The sequence below is a fragment of the Somniosus microcephalus genome, chromosome 5 (assembly GCF_052327205.1).
Source record: "Somniosus microcephalus isolate GS21.2 chromosome 5, FLI_Smic_1.0, whole genome shotgun sequence".
Taxonomy (NCBI): Eukaryota; Metazoa; Chordata; class Chondrichthyes; order Squaliformes; family Somniosidae; genus Somniosus; species Somniosus microcephalus.
In genome coordinates, this window is record NC_140991.1 from 237,789,633 (window position 1) to 237,806,273 (window position 16,641).

The 16,641-nt window shown below is 43.3% G+C and overlaps 1 protein-coding gene across 4 annotated transcripts in view; it reads left to right on the plus strand.

Annotated features, from left to right (window-relative positions):
- LOC147117613 (triple functional domain protein) overlaps nt 1–14,765 on the plus strand; it is an 862,300-nt gene extending 847,535 nt beyond the window's left edge. For all 4 annotated transcript variants that reach the window (XM_085988743.1, XM_085988739.1, XM_085988740.1 and 1 more), the window contains 2 exons: nt 10,725–10,863; nt 12,759–14,765. In XM_085988743.1, the coding sequence (XP_085844869.1) occupies nt 10,725–10,863; nt 12,759–13,301 (682 nt within the window). In that variant the 3' untranslated portion in view covers nt 13,302–14,765. The remainder of the gene's footprint in view (nt 1–10,724; nt 10,864–12,758) is intronic.
- The last annotated feature ends 1,876 nt before the right edge of the window (nt 14,766–16,641 follow it).

A 16,641-nucleotide genomic window follows, 5' to 3' on the forward strand; every position in this document is an offset into this window, starting at 1 on the left:
TCTCTCTCTCCTTCCCCCTCGCTCTCTCTCTCCTTCCCCCTCCCTCTCTCCTTCCCCCTCTCTCTCTCTCCTTCCCCCTCTCTCTCTCTCCTTCCCAATTCCAATTCCAATTCCAATTAAAATGCTTTATTGGCATGAAAGTTTACAGAGAACCATATTGCCAAAGCTTACATAGCAAAAAGGTACAGTTTTCCAACATTCTGTAGGTGTCAATCGATTTGACATTTGTTGGGTACATACAATATTACTTTTAAACAATATTAATTTTAAACAGTCTTTGTACTTCATTTGGTACGTTCAATATTAATTTTAAACAGTCTTAATTTTAAACAGTCCTCAGGTTGTGACATGTTGTTACATATTTGGCCCCAAGGTATGGTCTGTCTCCTTCTCCTAGGACTAATCTCAATTTTGACAGATCATCCAATTCCTTGAAATCTGGGGTTGTTTGGCTTAGCTTGTTGAATAATATGTTTCTTGATGTGTTGAATTTTTCGCATTTTAGGAGGAAATGCATTTCTGTTTCAACCTCGCCAGCCAGACATTGATCGCATATTCTATTCTCTCTAGGCTGCCAGGATTTCTTGTATCTGCCTTTTTCAATTTCCAGTTGGTGGTCGCTTAGTCTGTACCTGGTGAGGGTCTGTCTCTGTTTTGTGTCTCTGATGGTCGTGAGGTAGTCTGCCAGTTTATATTCTCTTTTTAGGGCCCGGTAACATTCTAATCTGCTTTGGCTTTCGGTTATTTTGTTCCAATGTTCCAGGTAGGTTTCTTTGCATTTTTTAATGATTTGGTTCACTCGGATTGGTGTTTGGACGGCTGTGTTGGTCTGGGGCTGGTCAGGGTCCGGCTGAGTACTTAGTTTCCGTAGCAGCTGACTCAGGGGACTCTTTTCTGGGTTTAGCTCTTGGGTCTGAAAGGCTTTGAAATGAAGGGTGTCTGGGGAGCTAGATTTGAGGTGATTTAGGAAGTTTAGTGCTCGTTTTTGGATGTTTATTATCAGTGGGTATCTGCCTAGTTCGGCTCTGCATGCATTTGTTGGCGTTTTCCTTTGGGTGCGAAGGATGCTTCGGCAGAATTCTGCATGTAGGGCTTCTATTGTATGTTTTTCCCATTTAGTGTAGCTTTGGTGATTTAGCGGGCCCCATACTTCACTACCGTACAGTGCAATGGGCAGGATTATGCTGTCAAATATTTTGAGCCAGATTTTGATTGGGATTTGGATGTTGTAGAATTTTCTTTTTATTGCATATAGGGCTCTTCGGGCTTTTTCTTTTAGTGCATTCACTGCTATGCTGAAGCTCCCTGATGCTGTAATAGTTAGACCAAGGTAGGTGTAGCTCATAGTGTGTCCTATAGTGATATCACTGAGGGTAAACTGGTATTTGTTTTCCTGACATCTGGGCCTTTTTTGAAAAATCATGATGTTGGTTTTCTTTAGATTTACTGTTAGAGCCCAATTTTGGCAGTATTTGTCGAGTAGGTCTAGTTGTTGCTGTAATCCCTGTTCTGTGGGAGACAGCAGAACCAGGTCGTCCGCATAGAACAGGGATTTCACTTCTCCATCTAGGAGACGGAGACCTGGTGACTCGCTTTGCTCCAGCATGTCTGCTAATTCATTTATGTATATGTTGAACAGGGTCGGGCTCAAATTGCAGCCCTGCCGGACGCCTCTTCTCTGGGTGAAGAAATCGGTGCGTTTGTCTCCAATTTTGACCCCGCATTTGTTTTTCAGATACATTGATTTAATAAGGTCATAGACTTTGCCCCCTATTCCACATTGAAGAAGTTTATAATAGAGCCCTTCGTGCCATATAGAGTCAAAGGCTTTCTTGAAGTCGATGAAACAGGCGAATATTTTCCCATTTTTTGTTTGGTGTATATGTTTTTCAATGAGGGTGTGAAGGGTATAGATATGGTCGGCGGTGCGGTGTTTTGGAAGAAAGCCTATTTGGTTTTTTCTGAGGATATTATGTTTGTTAAGAAAATCAAGTAATCTACTATTTAGAATACTGCTTCCCTCTCTCCCGGGGACAGAGAGAGAGAGAGCGACCGCGAGAACCAGAGAGAGTATTTAGAATACTGCTTCCCTTCCCTCTCTCTCCTTCCCTCTCTCTCCTTCCCTCTCTCTCCTTCCCTCTCTCTCCTTCCCCCTCTCTCTCCTTCCCCCTCTCTCTCCTTCCCCCTCTCTCTCCTTCCCCCTCTCTCTCCTTCCCCCTCTCTCTCCTTCCCCCTCTCCTTCCCCCTCTCTCTCCTTCCCTCTCTCTCTCTCTCCTTCCCTCTCTCTCTCTCTCTCCTTCCCTCTCTCTCTCTCCTTCCCTCTCTCTCTCCTTCCCTCTCTCTCTCCCCTTCCCTCTCTCTCTCTCCTTCCCTCTCTCTCTCTCTGTCTCCTTCCCTCTCTCTCTTCCCCCCAGTCGCTCCCTCTCTCTCTTCCAACAACAACATGCCCTCAAAAAAGCCTCGGCACCGCCGGGCACCCCCAGCTAGTATACTTATAAAACACCTTAGGATTTTCCTTTATTTTGCTCGCCAGTGTTATTTCATGGCCCCTCCTCGCTCTACTAATTTCTTTTTTAATTATCCCCCTGCACTTTTTATACTCCTCTAGGGCTTCCTCTGTCTTTAGTCCTTTGTATCTGCCAAAAGCCCCCCTTTTTTTCCTAATCCATTCTCGTATATCCCTTGACACCCAAGGTTCCCTGGGCTTGTTGGTCCCACCCTTGACCTTTATGGAAACATGTTGCCATTGTACTCTCTCAATTTCCTTTCTGAAAGACTCCCATTGCTCCGATGTGGGTTTTCCTTCAAGTAGCTGATCCCAGTCCACATTGGCCAGATCCTGCCTTATCATATTAAAATCGGCCTTCCCCCAATTTAGAACCTTTATTTCCGGTCCATCCTTGTTCTTTTCCATGACTACCTTAAATCTCACCGAATTATGGTCACTGTCACCAAAGTGCTCACTTACTAACACTTCTACGACTTGCCCGACCACATTCCCTAGAATTAGGTCCAGTACCGCCCCCTCTCTTGTAGGACTTTCTACATGCTGGCTCAAAAAGCTCTCCTGGATGCACTTTAAGAATTCTGCACCCTCTAAGCCTTTCACACTCTGACTATCCCAGTTAATATCCCTGACGAAGGAGTAGCGCTCCGAAAGCTTGTGATTTCAAATAAAGCTGTTGGACTATAACCTGGTGTTGTGTGACTTCTTACATTAATATTGGGGAAGTTGAATCCCCCACTATAATTACCCTATTATTTGCACACTTCTCTGAGATTTGCCTACATATCTGTTCCTCTTCACTGTCCCACTTCACTGGCCAGGAGTCTTCCCCCCGCACAACTGACCCTTTCTCCCGCTTGCAGAATTCCCGTTCTACCTGGACCCCTCCCCCTGGCCTCTTACCCTCTCTAGATCTTTTCATCGCTAACTGCCGCCGTGACATCGGCCGTCTCCATTTCTCTGCTCCCCTCACTCACTCCAACCTACCTCCCTCTGAACTTGCAGCACTCCATTCTCTCCGATCCAACCCTAACATTGTCATTAAACCCGCTGACAAGGGTGGTGCTGTTGTTGTTTGGCGTACTGACCTCTACCTAGCGGAAGCTGAACGCCAACTCTCCGACACCTCCTCCTACCTCCACCTGGACCATGACCCCACTACCAAACATCAAACCACCGTTTCCAAGACTGTCACTGACCTCACCTCCTCTGGAGATCTTCCCCCTGCTGCCACCAACCTCATAGTTCCCCAACCCCGCACAGCCCGCTTCTACCTCCTTCCCAAGATCCACAAACAGGACTGCCCTGGTAGACCCATCGTTTCAGCCTGTTCTTGCCCTACAGAACTTATCTCTTCCTATCTTGACTCTATCTTTTCTCCCCTTGTCCAGTCTCTTCCCACCTACATCCGCGACTCTTCGGACGCCCTCCGCCACTTTAACAGTTTCCTGGCCCCAACCGCTTCCTTTTCACCATGGACGTACAATCCCTCTACACCTCCATCCCCCACCCGGATGGCCTGAGGGCGCTCCGCTTCTTCCTTGAACAGAGGCCCGACCAGTCCCCATCCACCACGACCCTCCTCCGCCTGGCTGAACTTGTTCTCACATTGAACAACTTCTCCTTTAACTCCACTCATTTCCTCCTAATCAAAGGTGTTGCCATGGGTACCCGCATGGGTCCTAGCTATGCCTGCCTTTTCGTGGGCTATGTGGAACAATCTTTGTTCCAGTCCTACTCGGGTCCCCTCCCTCACCTCTTTTTCCGATACATTGATGACTGTATCGGTGCCGTTTCCTGCTCTCGCCCCAAACTTGACAATTTCATTCACTTTGCCTCCAATTTCCACCCTTCCCTCACCTTCACATGGTCCATCTCGGACTCTTCCCTTCCCTTCCTCGACTTCTCCGTCTCCATCTCTGGGGATAGGCTATCGACCAATATTTACTACAAGCCCACTGACTCCCACAGCTACCTGGACTACACTTCCTCCCACCCCGCTTCCTGTAAGGACTCTATTCCATTCTCCCAGTTTCTCCGCCTCCGCCGTATCTGCTCCGACGACGCCACCTTCCACACCAGTGCTTCAGACATGTCTTCCTTTTTCCGCAACCGAGGATTCCCCTCTACTGTGGTTGACACTGCCCTCGACCATGTCAGTTCTATCTCCCGCACTTCTGCCCTCACCCCTGCCCCTCCCTCCCGGAACCACGATAGGGTTCCCCTTGTCCTCACCTTTCACCCCACCAGCCTCCACATTCAACGGATCATCCTCTGGCATTTCCGCTACCTCCAAAGTGATCCCACCACCAAACGTATCTTCCCCTCCCCTCCCCTTTCAGCATTCCGCAGGGACCGCTCCCTCCGAGACACCCTAGTCCACTCCTCTATCACCCCAAACAGCCCTTCCTCTTCGCCTGGCACCTTCCCGTGCAAGCGGAGGAGATGTAACACCTGCCCCTATACCTCCCCCCTTCCCACTGTCCAGGGCCCCAAACACCCCTTCCAGGTGAAACAGCGATTTACTTGTACTTCTCGCAATCTAGTATACTGTATTCGCTGCTCACGATGCGGTCTCCTCTACATTGGGGAGACCAAACGCAGATTGGGTGACCGCTTTGCGGAACACCTCCGTTCAGTCCGTAAGGGTGACCCCGAGCTTCCGGTCGCCTGTCATTTTAATTCACCGCTCCATTCCCACTCGGACCTCACCGTCCTTGGCCTCTTGTATTGTTCCACGGAAGCTCAACGTAAACTCGAGGAACAGCACCTCATCTTCCGATTAGGCAGTCTGCAGCCTTCCGGACTCAATATCGAGTTCAACAATTTCAGATCATAAGCTCGCCCCCATTTCATTTTCTCTTGTATTTGTTCCACTCCTTTCCCCCCCCCCCCTTTCCTTTTGTTTCTCTCTCACACCTGGCAGCTATCTTTTGCCCTGCCAGTACACGTTACACCTAATCCCAGCCTATTACCATCTCGTCTAGCTTCTAATCTCTTTTACTTCTTTTGTATCTTTTATTCTTTTGTCCGATCGCAGCCCTGCCTTCGATCTAGTTTCTTTTCTTTCCAGTTTTGAAGAAGGGTCCAACCCGAAACGTCAACTCAAATTTCTCTCCACGGACGTTGCCTGACCTGAGTTTTTCCAGCATTTTCTGTTCCTCTACCTCCCCCTGGCTGTTTGGGGGCCTATAGTACACTCCCAGCAAAGTGCTAGCCCCCTTTTTGTTTTTAAGTTCAACCCATATGGCCTCATTAGAGGAACCTGTTAATATATCATTCCCTCCTTACAGCAGTAATTGTCTCCTTAATTAATATTGCGACACCCCCTCCTCTTTTACCACCCCCCCCCCCCCTGTCTCGCCTGAAGATTCTATACCCTGGAATTATGAGCTGCCAGTCTTGCCCCTCCCTCAACTATGTCTCCGTGATAGCAACAATATCATACTCCCATGTGTTCATCAACACTTTCAGTTCATCCACCTTATTCGTAAGACTCCTTGCATTAAAATAAATGCCATTTAGCCTTGCCCTACTCCCTTGTTTATTTGCTCTGCCTTCCAGTCTGACTTATTTTTTCCTCTATATTTGGCTGTACATCACCCCCTATTATAGCTCCACTCTGTATCCCATCCCCCTGCCAAGTTAGTTTAAACCCCCCCAAACAGTGCTAGCAAACCTCCCCGCAAGGATATTTGTCCCATTCTGGTTCAGGTGCAACCCGTCCGACTTGTACAAGTCCCACCTTCCCCAGAAGCAGGACCAGTGATCCAGGAAACTAAAGCCCTCCCTCCTGCACCAACTCTTTAGCCACGCATTCATCTGCTCTATCCTCCTATTCCTATACTCACTAGCACGTGGCACCGGGAGTAATCCAGAGATTACAACCTTTGAGGTCCTGCTCTTTAATCTGCTACCTAGCTCCCTAAATTCTTGCTGCAGGACCTCATCCCTCTTCCTACCCATGTCATTGGTCCCAATGTGAACCACGACCTCTGACTGTTCACCCTCTCCCTTCAGAATGCCCTGCAGCCGTTCAGTGACATCCTTGACCCTGGCACCAGGGAGGCAACAAACCATCCTGGAGTCACGTCTACGGCCACAGAAACGCCTCTCTGTTCCCCTTACGATAGAATCCCCTACCACTATTGCTCTCCCACTCTTTTTCCTCCCTTCCTGAGCAGCAGAAGCACCCCTGGTGCCAGGAAGTTGGCTGCTGCTGCCTTCCTCTCGTAAGTCATCCCCCTCAACAGTATCCAAATCGGTATACCTGTTTGAGAGGGGGATGTCCACAGGGGACCCCTGCACTACCTGCCTGCTTCTACTGCTCCGCCTGATGGTCACCCATTTCCCTTCTGCCTGTGCAGCCCTTACCTGCGGTATATGCGTTAAAACTTGCTGGTTAGTGGAAGTCTGGAGAGAAATAATTAGTGTAGCACCCCTGATGTGATATGAAGAAGTCTCTTTCAACAACTGCAACTTGCATTTATATAGCACATTTAACACAGTAAAACATCCCGTGACATGAATGCCTGTGCGCCAACTGCCTCTAACAATTCTGAAGCAGAATTGAGGGTAACAAAGAACAACTGAGAGACAGCAATTAGAGTGCAGATTTATAACATTTTGCATTGTGCGACAATTCAGCAGAATGCACTTCCCTTTTATGCTGTTGAGAAGTTGCTAATACACAAGTGACATCTTGTGCTTTGGCATGTGAAAATAACAGATGGTAGCTGTATCACAAGGATGTGTGTATATTTTGGATAAAAGCAACTATTATTTGCCAAAAAGACAGGTCTGGTTATTAATAGTTTTACATTTTATATCAAATAGTCACTTAGCAAAATAAAAACATTACTATGTCTGCATGTAAAGCAATACAGATTTTGTGTCTGGTTACTAAAAACGGTATCTGTGAATAAATTACTTAATTGTTTTTAATTAATGATACTATCGGCGAAAATTATAAATTTTGTGTGCATATATATAGTCTTTAATTTTTTTTTAAATCCCAAAATTTCATCAGCTTTAAAAGTATGTTTTAAGTGGAGTAACATGAACATAAATGTTATCAGTTCCATACAGTGTAATAAATACTTGGGAGCTAACTGCAAGACCACTGTAATCCAATAAGGCAATTCAGATAACATTAACCCTGAACCCTGTAGACAAGGTTTGAGCAGTTTATGACCATCATCTTAACTCCTTGAGATGAGATTACATCCACAAACTCACTCACTGGTGTCATATTATATCTACTGTGTGTGTTGTAGAGAAAGGATCATTGTATTTTTATGTCAGCAGTAACTCTTACGTGGGAACTACGAGTAAACCATTCAGCCCTTCATAACATAAGAAATAGGAGCAGGAATAGGCCACTTGGCCCCTCGAGCCTGCTATTCAATAAGATCATGGCTGATCTTGGGCTCAAAGCCACTTCCCCGCCCGCTCCCCATAACCCTTCACTCCCTTATCTTGCAAAAATTTGTCTATCTCCACCTAAATGTATTTAATGACCCAGCTTCCACAGCTCTCTGGGGCAGAGAACTCCACAGATTTACAACCCTCAGAGAAAAAATTCCTCCTCATCTCAGTTCTAAAAGGGGGCGACCCTTAATTCTAAAACTGTGCCCCCGCAATCTAGATTTCCCCACGAGGGGAAACATCCTCTTTGCAACTACCTTGTCGAGTCCCCTCAGTATCTTATATGTTTCACTAAGATCACCTCTCATTCTTCGAAATTCCAATGAGTATAGTCCCAGCCTGCTCAACCTTTCCTCGTAAGTCAACCCCCTCATCTCTGGAATTAACCTAGTGAATCGTCTCTGAATTGCCTCCAATGCAAGTATATCCTTCCTTAAATAAGGAGACCAAAACTGTACGCAGTACTCAAGGTGTGGGCTCACCAATACCCTGTACAGTTGTAGCAGGACTTCCCTGCTTTTATACTCCAACCCCTTTGAAATAAAGGCCAACATTCTATTTGTCTTTTTGATTACTTGCTGTACCTGCATGCTAACGTTTTGTGTTTCATGCACAAGGTCCTTCTGAACTGTAGCATTTTGTAATCTCGCTCCATTTAAATAATAATTCGCTTTTTTATTTTTCCTGCCAAAGTGGATAACCTCGCATTTTCCCACATTATACTCCATCTGTCAAATGTTTGCCCACTCACTTAGCCTGTCTATATCCCTTTGCAGGTTCTTTGAGTCCTCTGCACAACTTGCTTTCCTACCCGTCTTTGTATCATCCGCAAACTTGGCTACATTACACTCGGTCCCTTCATCCAAGTCATTAATGTAGATTGTAAATAGTTAAGGCCCCAGCACTGATCCCTGTGGCACCCCACTAGTTACCGTTTGCCAACCGGAAAATTACCCATTTATCCCAAGTCTGCTCTGCCATTTTATTAGTCGTAGCAGCACTTTATCTTCTAATTCCTACATTGCAACAGTGACTACACTTCAAAAAGTACTTCATTAGCTGTAAAGCACTTTGGGACATCTAGTGGTCATGAAAGGCACTATATAAATGCAAGTCTTTTTTTAATTCCAACTCTCCCGCTTTTTCTTCAATTACTTAAATTCCCTTATTTCCCGAGTAAGTATCCACCTCCCTTTTAAACATCTCAGTTGATTGTGGGGTAGAACATTCCACATTTTCACAACGCTTTGTGTGAATTTTTTTTTTCCTGCATTCACTTTTAACTGGGTTAGTTCAAATTTTAAGATTGTCATCTTGTTCTGGATTCGTGCAAAAGAGGAAAAAGACATTCCCTATCTGCCTTGTTAATTCTTTTCATAAACTCCTTGATCAGATCACCCCTTAACCTCCTCATCTCTAGGGAATATAACCCAAGTTTACCCAGTCTCTTAACCATAATTAAGTCCCTGAATCCTGGGTGTCATCTGATGAACCGTTGCTGATCTTCCTCCAAGCTGTTGATGTGGATGCCAAATGTTGGAGTGTGGTACTCACAATCAGACTTTACTGTGTAGTTTTCCTATAAATTTTCTCAACACATTTATATATACTGGTTTTAAATAATAGTATTTCTAAAAGAAATAGTATTTCTGAGAGTTGGCTAACATTTGCACTGTGTATATTTAGTTGATAAGGAAAAAATATTAACAAACCTCAATGTTCAATAAAAAGTCATAAAGTGAGGTGTACAGATCAGATCACGTCTGGAATTCATTTTGTACCATAAATTTACATGTAATCAAGGTAATATGGTAACTCCTGCATGCTACAGCTAAATGTACTTTAGATTATCTGGTTCTTTATCTCATTGCTGTTTGTGGGACCTTGCTGTGCACAAATTGTCAGCCGTGTTTCACTACATTACAACAATGACTGCACTTCAAAAGTACTTCATTGGCTATTAAGCGTTTTGGAACATCTTGACGTTGTGAAAGGCGCTATAGAAATGCTAGTTCGTTCATTATTTTACCATTTAGTGTAAAATATTTTACTTGGGTAGAAGGGCAATGAGTTTAGAAACTGAAAAGACATGTTGGGGTGTATTAGATCAAGCCCTATCTGCAGTTGGTTTTTGGGAACATTTTTAATCCTATGGAAATAATGAACTCTTTTGTACCTCAGTTTGATAAAGTGCATCTGCAGCATGCTGAAGCTGATGCAATCAGTGTTCAATATTTGGGTTAAATATAATGTGAAGAAAAGCAGAATTCATCAACAAGAATTTTCTACACCACTGCCTCTTTAAAGCTAAGTGTTTGTACCAGATTGGCCAGACTAGTAATTTCTTCAATGTTGATTTGTTTTCCCCTTTAAAACGTTTTTTTTAATGTTGATGTCCTGAAATGTTACAGTATTTGTTTACTTTTTAAATAAAGTGCACAAACACTACTATAGAACTATGACTCTAAAGTTTACACTAGCAATTCTGCACAGGTCAAACTTCAGATCTCAGCAACACCATCAATTGAGCGATTCCAAGAGATACATCTCAGAAGGGAGGGAGAGAAAATTGAAAGGTGCCTCACCCTAGTCAGCCTTGCACATCTCCTTATGGTTAGCTTGAGAGCAGCAATGATAGAGATGTGAGAGCAGATCATTTGCCTGTCCTCAGGATCAGTGCATACTAAGACTTAAAAGAGGGGAAAGAAATAAAAAAGGTTTAAAAAAATCAAATTTTTATAACCATAATTGCAAAATAGTGTTTATTAAATTAATTGGTGTTATTTTTCAGAGCAGACCAAGGTCGCCTTCTCAACTACATAATAGAGTGGGGGAATCTGACTGAAGAGAAGGTGGCATCATACCTGAGAGAGACTCTGGAAGCCATGCAGTATCTACACAACTGCAGAATAGCTCACCTAGATATAAAGGTTGGTGACATCAGCTCACTCTAACAGCTTTGTAAAATGCATATTTCAGAAAGAGTGATGTCATCGTTTTTACTGACACACCACATTGCTGTTAATCATTACTGACATATCTTGCAAATAATAAGGATAATTTAATTATTTTACTTTGAATTTCTGTAAGGTGTCAAATTTCTGTATGGCAGCATTATAGCACATTAGAGCTCCAATACACTGTTGTGGAATGGTAGAATATGGGTTAACATTCTCAGTTGCCAACCTCAGCCATGCATTGTGGGAAAGTGCTAAGTAAGAGCTTGGTACTTCTGAGGAGAAGAAAGGGAAACCAGACGAAAGGTCTCCCACAATCACTCTGGAGCACTTTCTGTAAGAGGCAATGACAGAGGCCTGAGTCCCATCTTATGCAGAGATAGTGTGTAGCACAACAAGTCCAGTGAAAACAAAGATCAGAAAAGTAATAAATGCTTGACAAAAACACCAAATTCTGATCTATATTTTGTAATCCAATTGTAAAATTTACTAAAATAACACCACTTTTAACATAATAGAAAATGTAATATGCAGGCATAGTGTGGGTCAGACCCATTTCAGACCTCATCTACGTTGGGCTGGATTTTGCTGTGAAAATAATGGCGAGGCTAACTGTGCTCACTGTTATTTATGCACAAATCGAACAGTGACTTCGGTGAGCACACATGCACAGTTAGAAGCGAAAATCTGGAAGTTGCTGTCCAAGATGCACTGCTCCTCCGTAAGCTGCAAGGAAACGGCATCTGTCTCACCATTCAAATGTATTGAACAACATGAAGTTCCTGTACTGACGTCGTAGATATGGACTAAACTCACCACAAAAAGTTAGGGCTTGTCCGTTTAACAGCATAGTAAATCTTAATTACTGCCAAACTACCTCTCTGGCACTGAAAATTAACTTTGACAAGTGTGGCATCTCATTCCTTCAGCTTTTACAGGAAACTTTGTGCTATCTAGCACCCACGGGACCGAGCTGCTGCCATTGCCTAAAAAGTGCCGTACTCTCCAGAGTTAATGTTGAGAGATACGGAGATTCTTATCTCCGTATTTGACAACAAACACTGTTGCTTAGCAACAGCTTCTAAACACTCGGGTGTGGCCCTAAAGCTCTGTAGCTGAAGCTGTTGCTATAGCTACAGACCTTGCACAGCTTGACTGTTCAAACAAAGCAAAAAAAACAAACAAAAAGAATAAAAAACGGCTGCTGATTTTTGCCGGTGGCTCCAGATTGCCGGATAGCACAAAGTTTCCTGTAATTACTGTATTGTTGAAATTTTTTTTTAAATGAATACTTTTTTTTACTTTTTCTTTCTGTCTCATTTATCTCCTTCTCTCTTAATCCAATCTTTCTTTCCCTCTCTTTATCTTGCTTTCTGTATATGATCTGACATTGAATTCACTATTCTAACTTACACTTCCTGGTTCAGACTCTGCGCTGCTCTTTAACGATTCTTCAATCTGATTGGTTAAGGAGATACACAGTTGCTTGCCCTGTTCACACATGTCCCAGATGCCCTGTTTGTCTGTACCGCTGAGAGCAACTTGCTGTGCAAAACCCCATAGAAAGCCTATGGGTAAGTGCAAGTCTATCGAACGTTCGCTGCTCACAGCAAAATGTTGCCCAATATTTTATTCCATCTTGTGTCCTACCATTTCATGGAGCAACTTGTTGTGAATCCAGTGTGCTACTTTTTCCCTTCTCTGTCAGTGCTGTTTATGCAGTGAGAAATTGAAACTATATTTTGTTAATTACTAATGAAATCATACCTTGAAATATCTGTGCTTGTTAAATGATTTCTTTAGTGAGTTATTATTGGTTTATTATGGTAATCTAATACTAATCTGTAATATGTTTCCATCATTTAAAGCCAGAAAATGTGCTGGTGGACCACAGCAGAGCCAAACCACTCATCAAGCTTGCTGATTTTGGGGATACCATGCAGCTAACCACATCATATTACACCCACCAGTTGTTGGGAAACCCTGAGTTTGCAGCTCCAGAAATTATTTTAGGAAATTCTGCCTGTCTTACGTCGGATACATGGAGTGTTGGGGTACTTGCCTACGTACTTCTTAGCGGTGTGTCTCCTTTTTTGGATGAGAGTGTTGAGGAAACATGTTTGAATATTTGCCGATTGGACTTCAGCTTCCCTGACGACTACTTCAAAGGGGTCAGTCAAGCTGCCAAAGATTTTGTTTGTTTCTTACTACAGGGAGATCCAAACAAACGACCTTCGGCTGCAGTGTGCCTCCAGGAGCCTTGGCTGCAGCCAGGTGTCAACAAAAATACCGAAACACTAAACACGTCAAGACTGACTTCATTCATTGAACGGCGCAAGCACCAGAATGATGTTCGGCCAGTTGGTAGTATAAAGAACTTCTTACAAAGTAGACTCTTGCCAAGAGTGTGACCCGAACGTGGAGATTTTTTGCTCATTCTCTTTCACCTGCCAATAAGGTTGGAGACTGTCTTCAGCCAGTCAGCTGTTGACTTGAAATAAAACTGACAGCAAATCAGCTGCTATATACATGTGTCATTGTGTGGAATTGCATGCCAAGGAACCTTGCACAAACAGTACTTGGGATTCAGTGCCACCCATGCAATGCAAAGCTGGTGGGGAGGACTACACAAGCTCTGCATAACCAGCTGGATTCCCATTATTTTGACAGTATTCGGTTTCTGATCGCTGGAAACCATTTTTCACACATTGTCTAGGAAAACTTAGAGAACAAATCATTATTGTTATTATATTTAATTAAACTCGCTGGAGTTTGAAACATTAATTATGTGATTAAAAATTAGCCAACAAAGAACATGATTTTTTTTAAATTCCCCCTTGACTGATTTTAATCAAGACAGCCACTGACTATAAAATGCCCTCCTGTGAAACATCTGATTTTTACTGATCATAAAGCTTTCCAGTTGCGTCACTGATGTATTTAAATTATAATCCCTTGCATTTAGCCAGATATGGCTCAAGTTTTTACTGCTGCAAGTTGAACCACGGACCTTTTGCGTATAATACAAACAAATTGTGTTGCTCTGATTATATATAAGCCTTACTTGTATAAAGACCGTTATCTGCCTTCAGTCTGTATTTTTAATGCTGGTTTGCCATTCTGGAACCCTCCCCCCAAATTCCCCCGAGTCAAGCCGCAAATGCTCTTTTATTTCTGGAGGGGGATTTTGGAGTTGCACCTGCCAATCAGATTGCAGAGCAGTTAAGGAGGAATATGTACTGTAAATGCACTCATTGTATTTTATGTTTTAATTCATATCATGTGCAATGTTGTGGCTTTAACATTTTATGCAACTCTATTTATGAAGACCTCTGTTGTACCTGTAATAAATATTAAAAAAGCACGTACTTCGTACTGCAAACTATACAGTCGTTTGATTTTTTTTATTGCGCTGACCTTTTAGAAAAGTATTTGACTATTAGGAATTGCATCACAATCTAGTCATTGTGGAACGTGAACAATGAACCAAACCCAGTATTTTCTTAGCTATGCAGCATGTTTATATCAAGCATAAACTTGTACTGTCGCTCTCAAGTAACAAATTTCATTGGCTGTAAAGCGCTTTGGGATGTCCAGTGGTCGTGAAAGGCACTATATAAATGCAAGTCTTTTTCTTATAAATCTGCGAGGGAAGGAAAATGGGAACTCGAAACTGGATGTATTGTCATGTCAACCTCGCATTATTATTTTTAATGTATTATAGCCTATTCATCATTTTAAGTTTGAAAACTATTTTTGCATGTATATTTCTTTTGTACAGCATCCATTAAGTATTTCACCGAAAATGTGCTGTAAATATTTTTCTCTGCCATCTGTTTGTTAAAATTAAACATAAACAACACAGATTTTTATTTTTCCTGCATCAGTTTCAGTTTATCCATTCCTTGTGATTCAGTGAAGAAGAGGGTTATTATTGGAGCTACTGAGAAAATAATGATAAAAGGTGTGCAACATAATCGCTTTTAAAATGAATCCAAAGAAAGACAAACCTTGATTTGTGCAACTATCCATCAAAAGTTTCTGTGCAGTTACCAGCAATATGCCTGCCAGTTTTGAACTTTAAAGGACCTATTCTATGAAGGCTTTATTTGGATAGAAAGAACATCTATGAGTTAAGCTGGACAAGATGATGCATTTGAAAATTACTTACACCTTTTATGCATTTATATGCAAGTAGAGGAAGAAAAGTGCATCAAACAATTTTGTGTGAAGTTGGTGCATCTCTAAGGAGATCCTAACACACACTAGGACCTCGATCTTAACTCTCCCCCGACTTGGTGGAAACTGAACGGTGAGAGCAGCTAAAATAATGTCACTTATCCACTCCCATACCGCTGCCTTCCTGCCATGTCCTCAATGAGTGAAGTCGTTACATATCAGTTTCTTTGCTGCTGTTCTACAATCCGAGTTAACCTGTAGTCTCTTGACTCCATCGAAAAGGTTTTATTTTAGTTTATTTTGTTGCAACATTATAAAACTTTTCTCATATTAGAATCACCACTCCCATCTTGGGTATCAACACACTGCATCCCATCAAATTTACCCCAGTCAGAACTACAGTGCCTAATCTCAATTGTTTCAGTCCCAACTTCCAGCCAATGCCAACTCCAAGTTTCAAAATTTGTGCAGAATATTGTGCCTGCTTCCCAATGCTCAACCGATGTACCCTGCCTTCTAAGTGTGCAGTTTCATTCAAACTCATTAGATGAGTCAAGCCTTTGTATTGAGTTGGAGGCCGGGATTTTACTTACCTTGGTGGGTCCCGACCCCGCTGCTGTCTCCATCCCACTCTGAATTGAATTTCCTGAGATTGGGCTTGTTAAGTGCGTTTCCCATGCCAATTAGAGGAAGCGGGTCTGGTGACGTCATTTGATGACACGTCATCAGCTGGTTTCCTTAAACGGACCATGGCCAACTTTATCTTGACATTTGTGCCGTCAGTGTTCTACAGCATTGAGGTGCTGCAAACACTGAAAATAACTACACAGAGGTGCAGGGCTACACCCAGGACCTCCTCCATATGCTTATGGAGGGAGTCACAGCACACACACAGGTCCTCTTCCCTTCCCGTGGGCAGAAGAGACCTCCCCAGATCAACACAGCCTGGTTGCACATTGCACAGGAGGAGCATAAACGCCGGCATAGACTGCTTGGGCTGAATGACCTGTTTCTGTGCCATATATCCTATGTAATTGCAGAGGAGGGCACAAGCAGGGATGTGGTCAGGAGGACCTGGGTGCAGTAGATCACAAAACGTTACTCAACCTCATCCTGCTGTGCCTCTCATCACATCCTCATCACTCTGCCTTCCCTACCCTACTCCTGCACATCCTTCTCACACAAACTTAACTTGCACTTCCTCCCATCCTTCTCTATCTATATTATCACATCCCCACCTTGCACTCGCCCTCATCCTAGTGCAATCATACCAATTAACAACACACAAGGGTAGGCACTCGGGTGTTTTATGCAATGTTCATGTAAAGTTTCTGTTAATGTGGTGTCTAACATTGAAACCTTTATTTTCAACACACTGCATTCTTGGACAGATTTGTGTGCACCTTTGGAAGTGGCTTAGGAAGTTGCAGTGAATGGTGAGACATAGCAGTACCCCCCGCAATGGTGACGAGTGTGAAAGGAATGGCTTGGGCATTGTAGGGATGCTTTATGGTGTTGGTGTGTGGTGGTGCCAAACTGGTGCATCATCTGGCCATGGTGAGGCCATCCCTG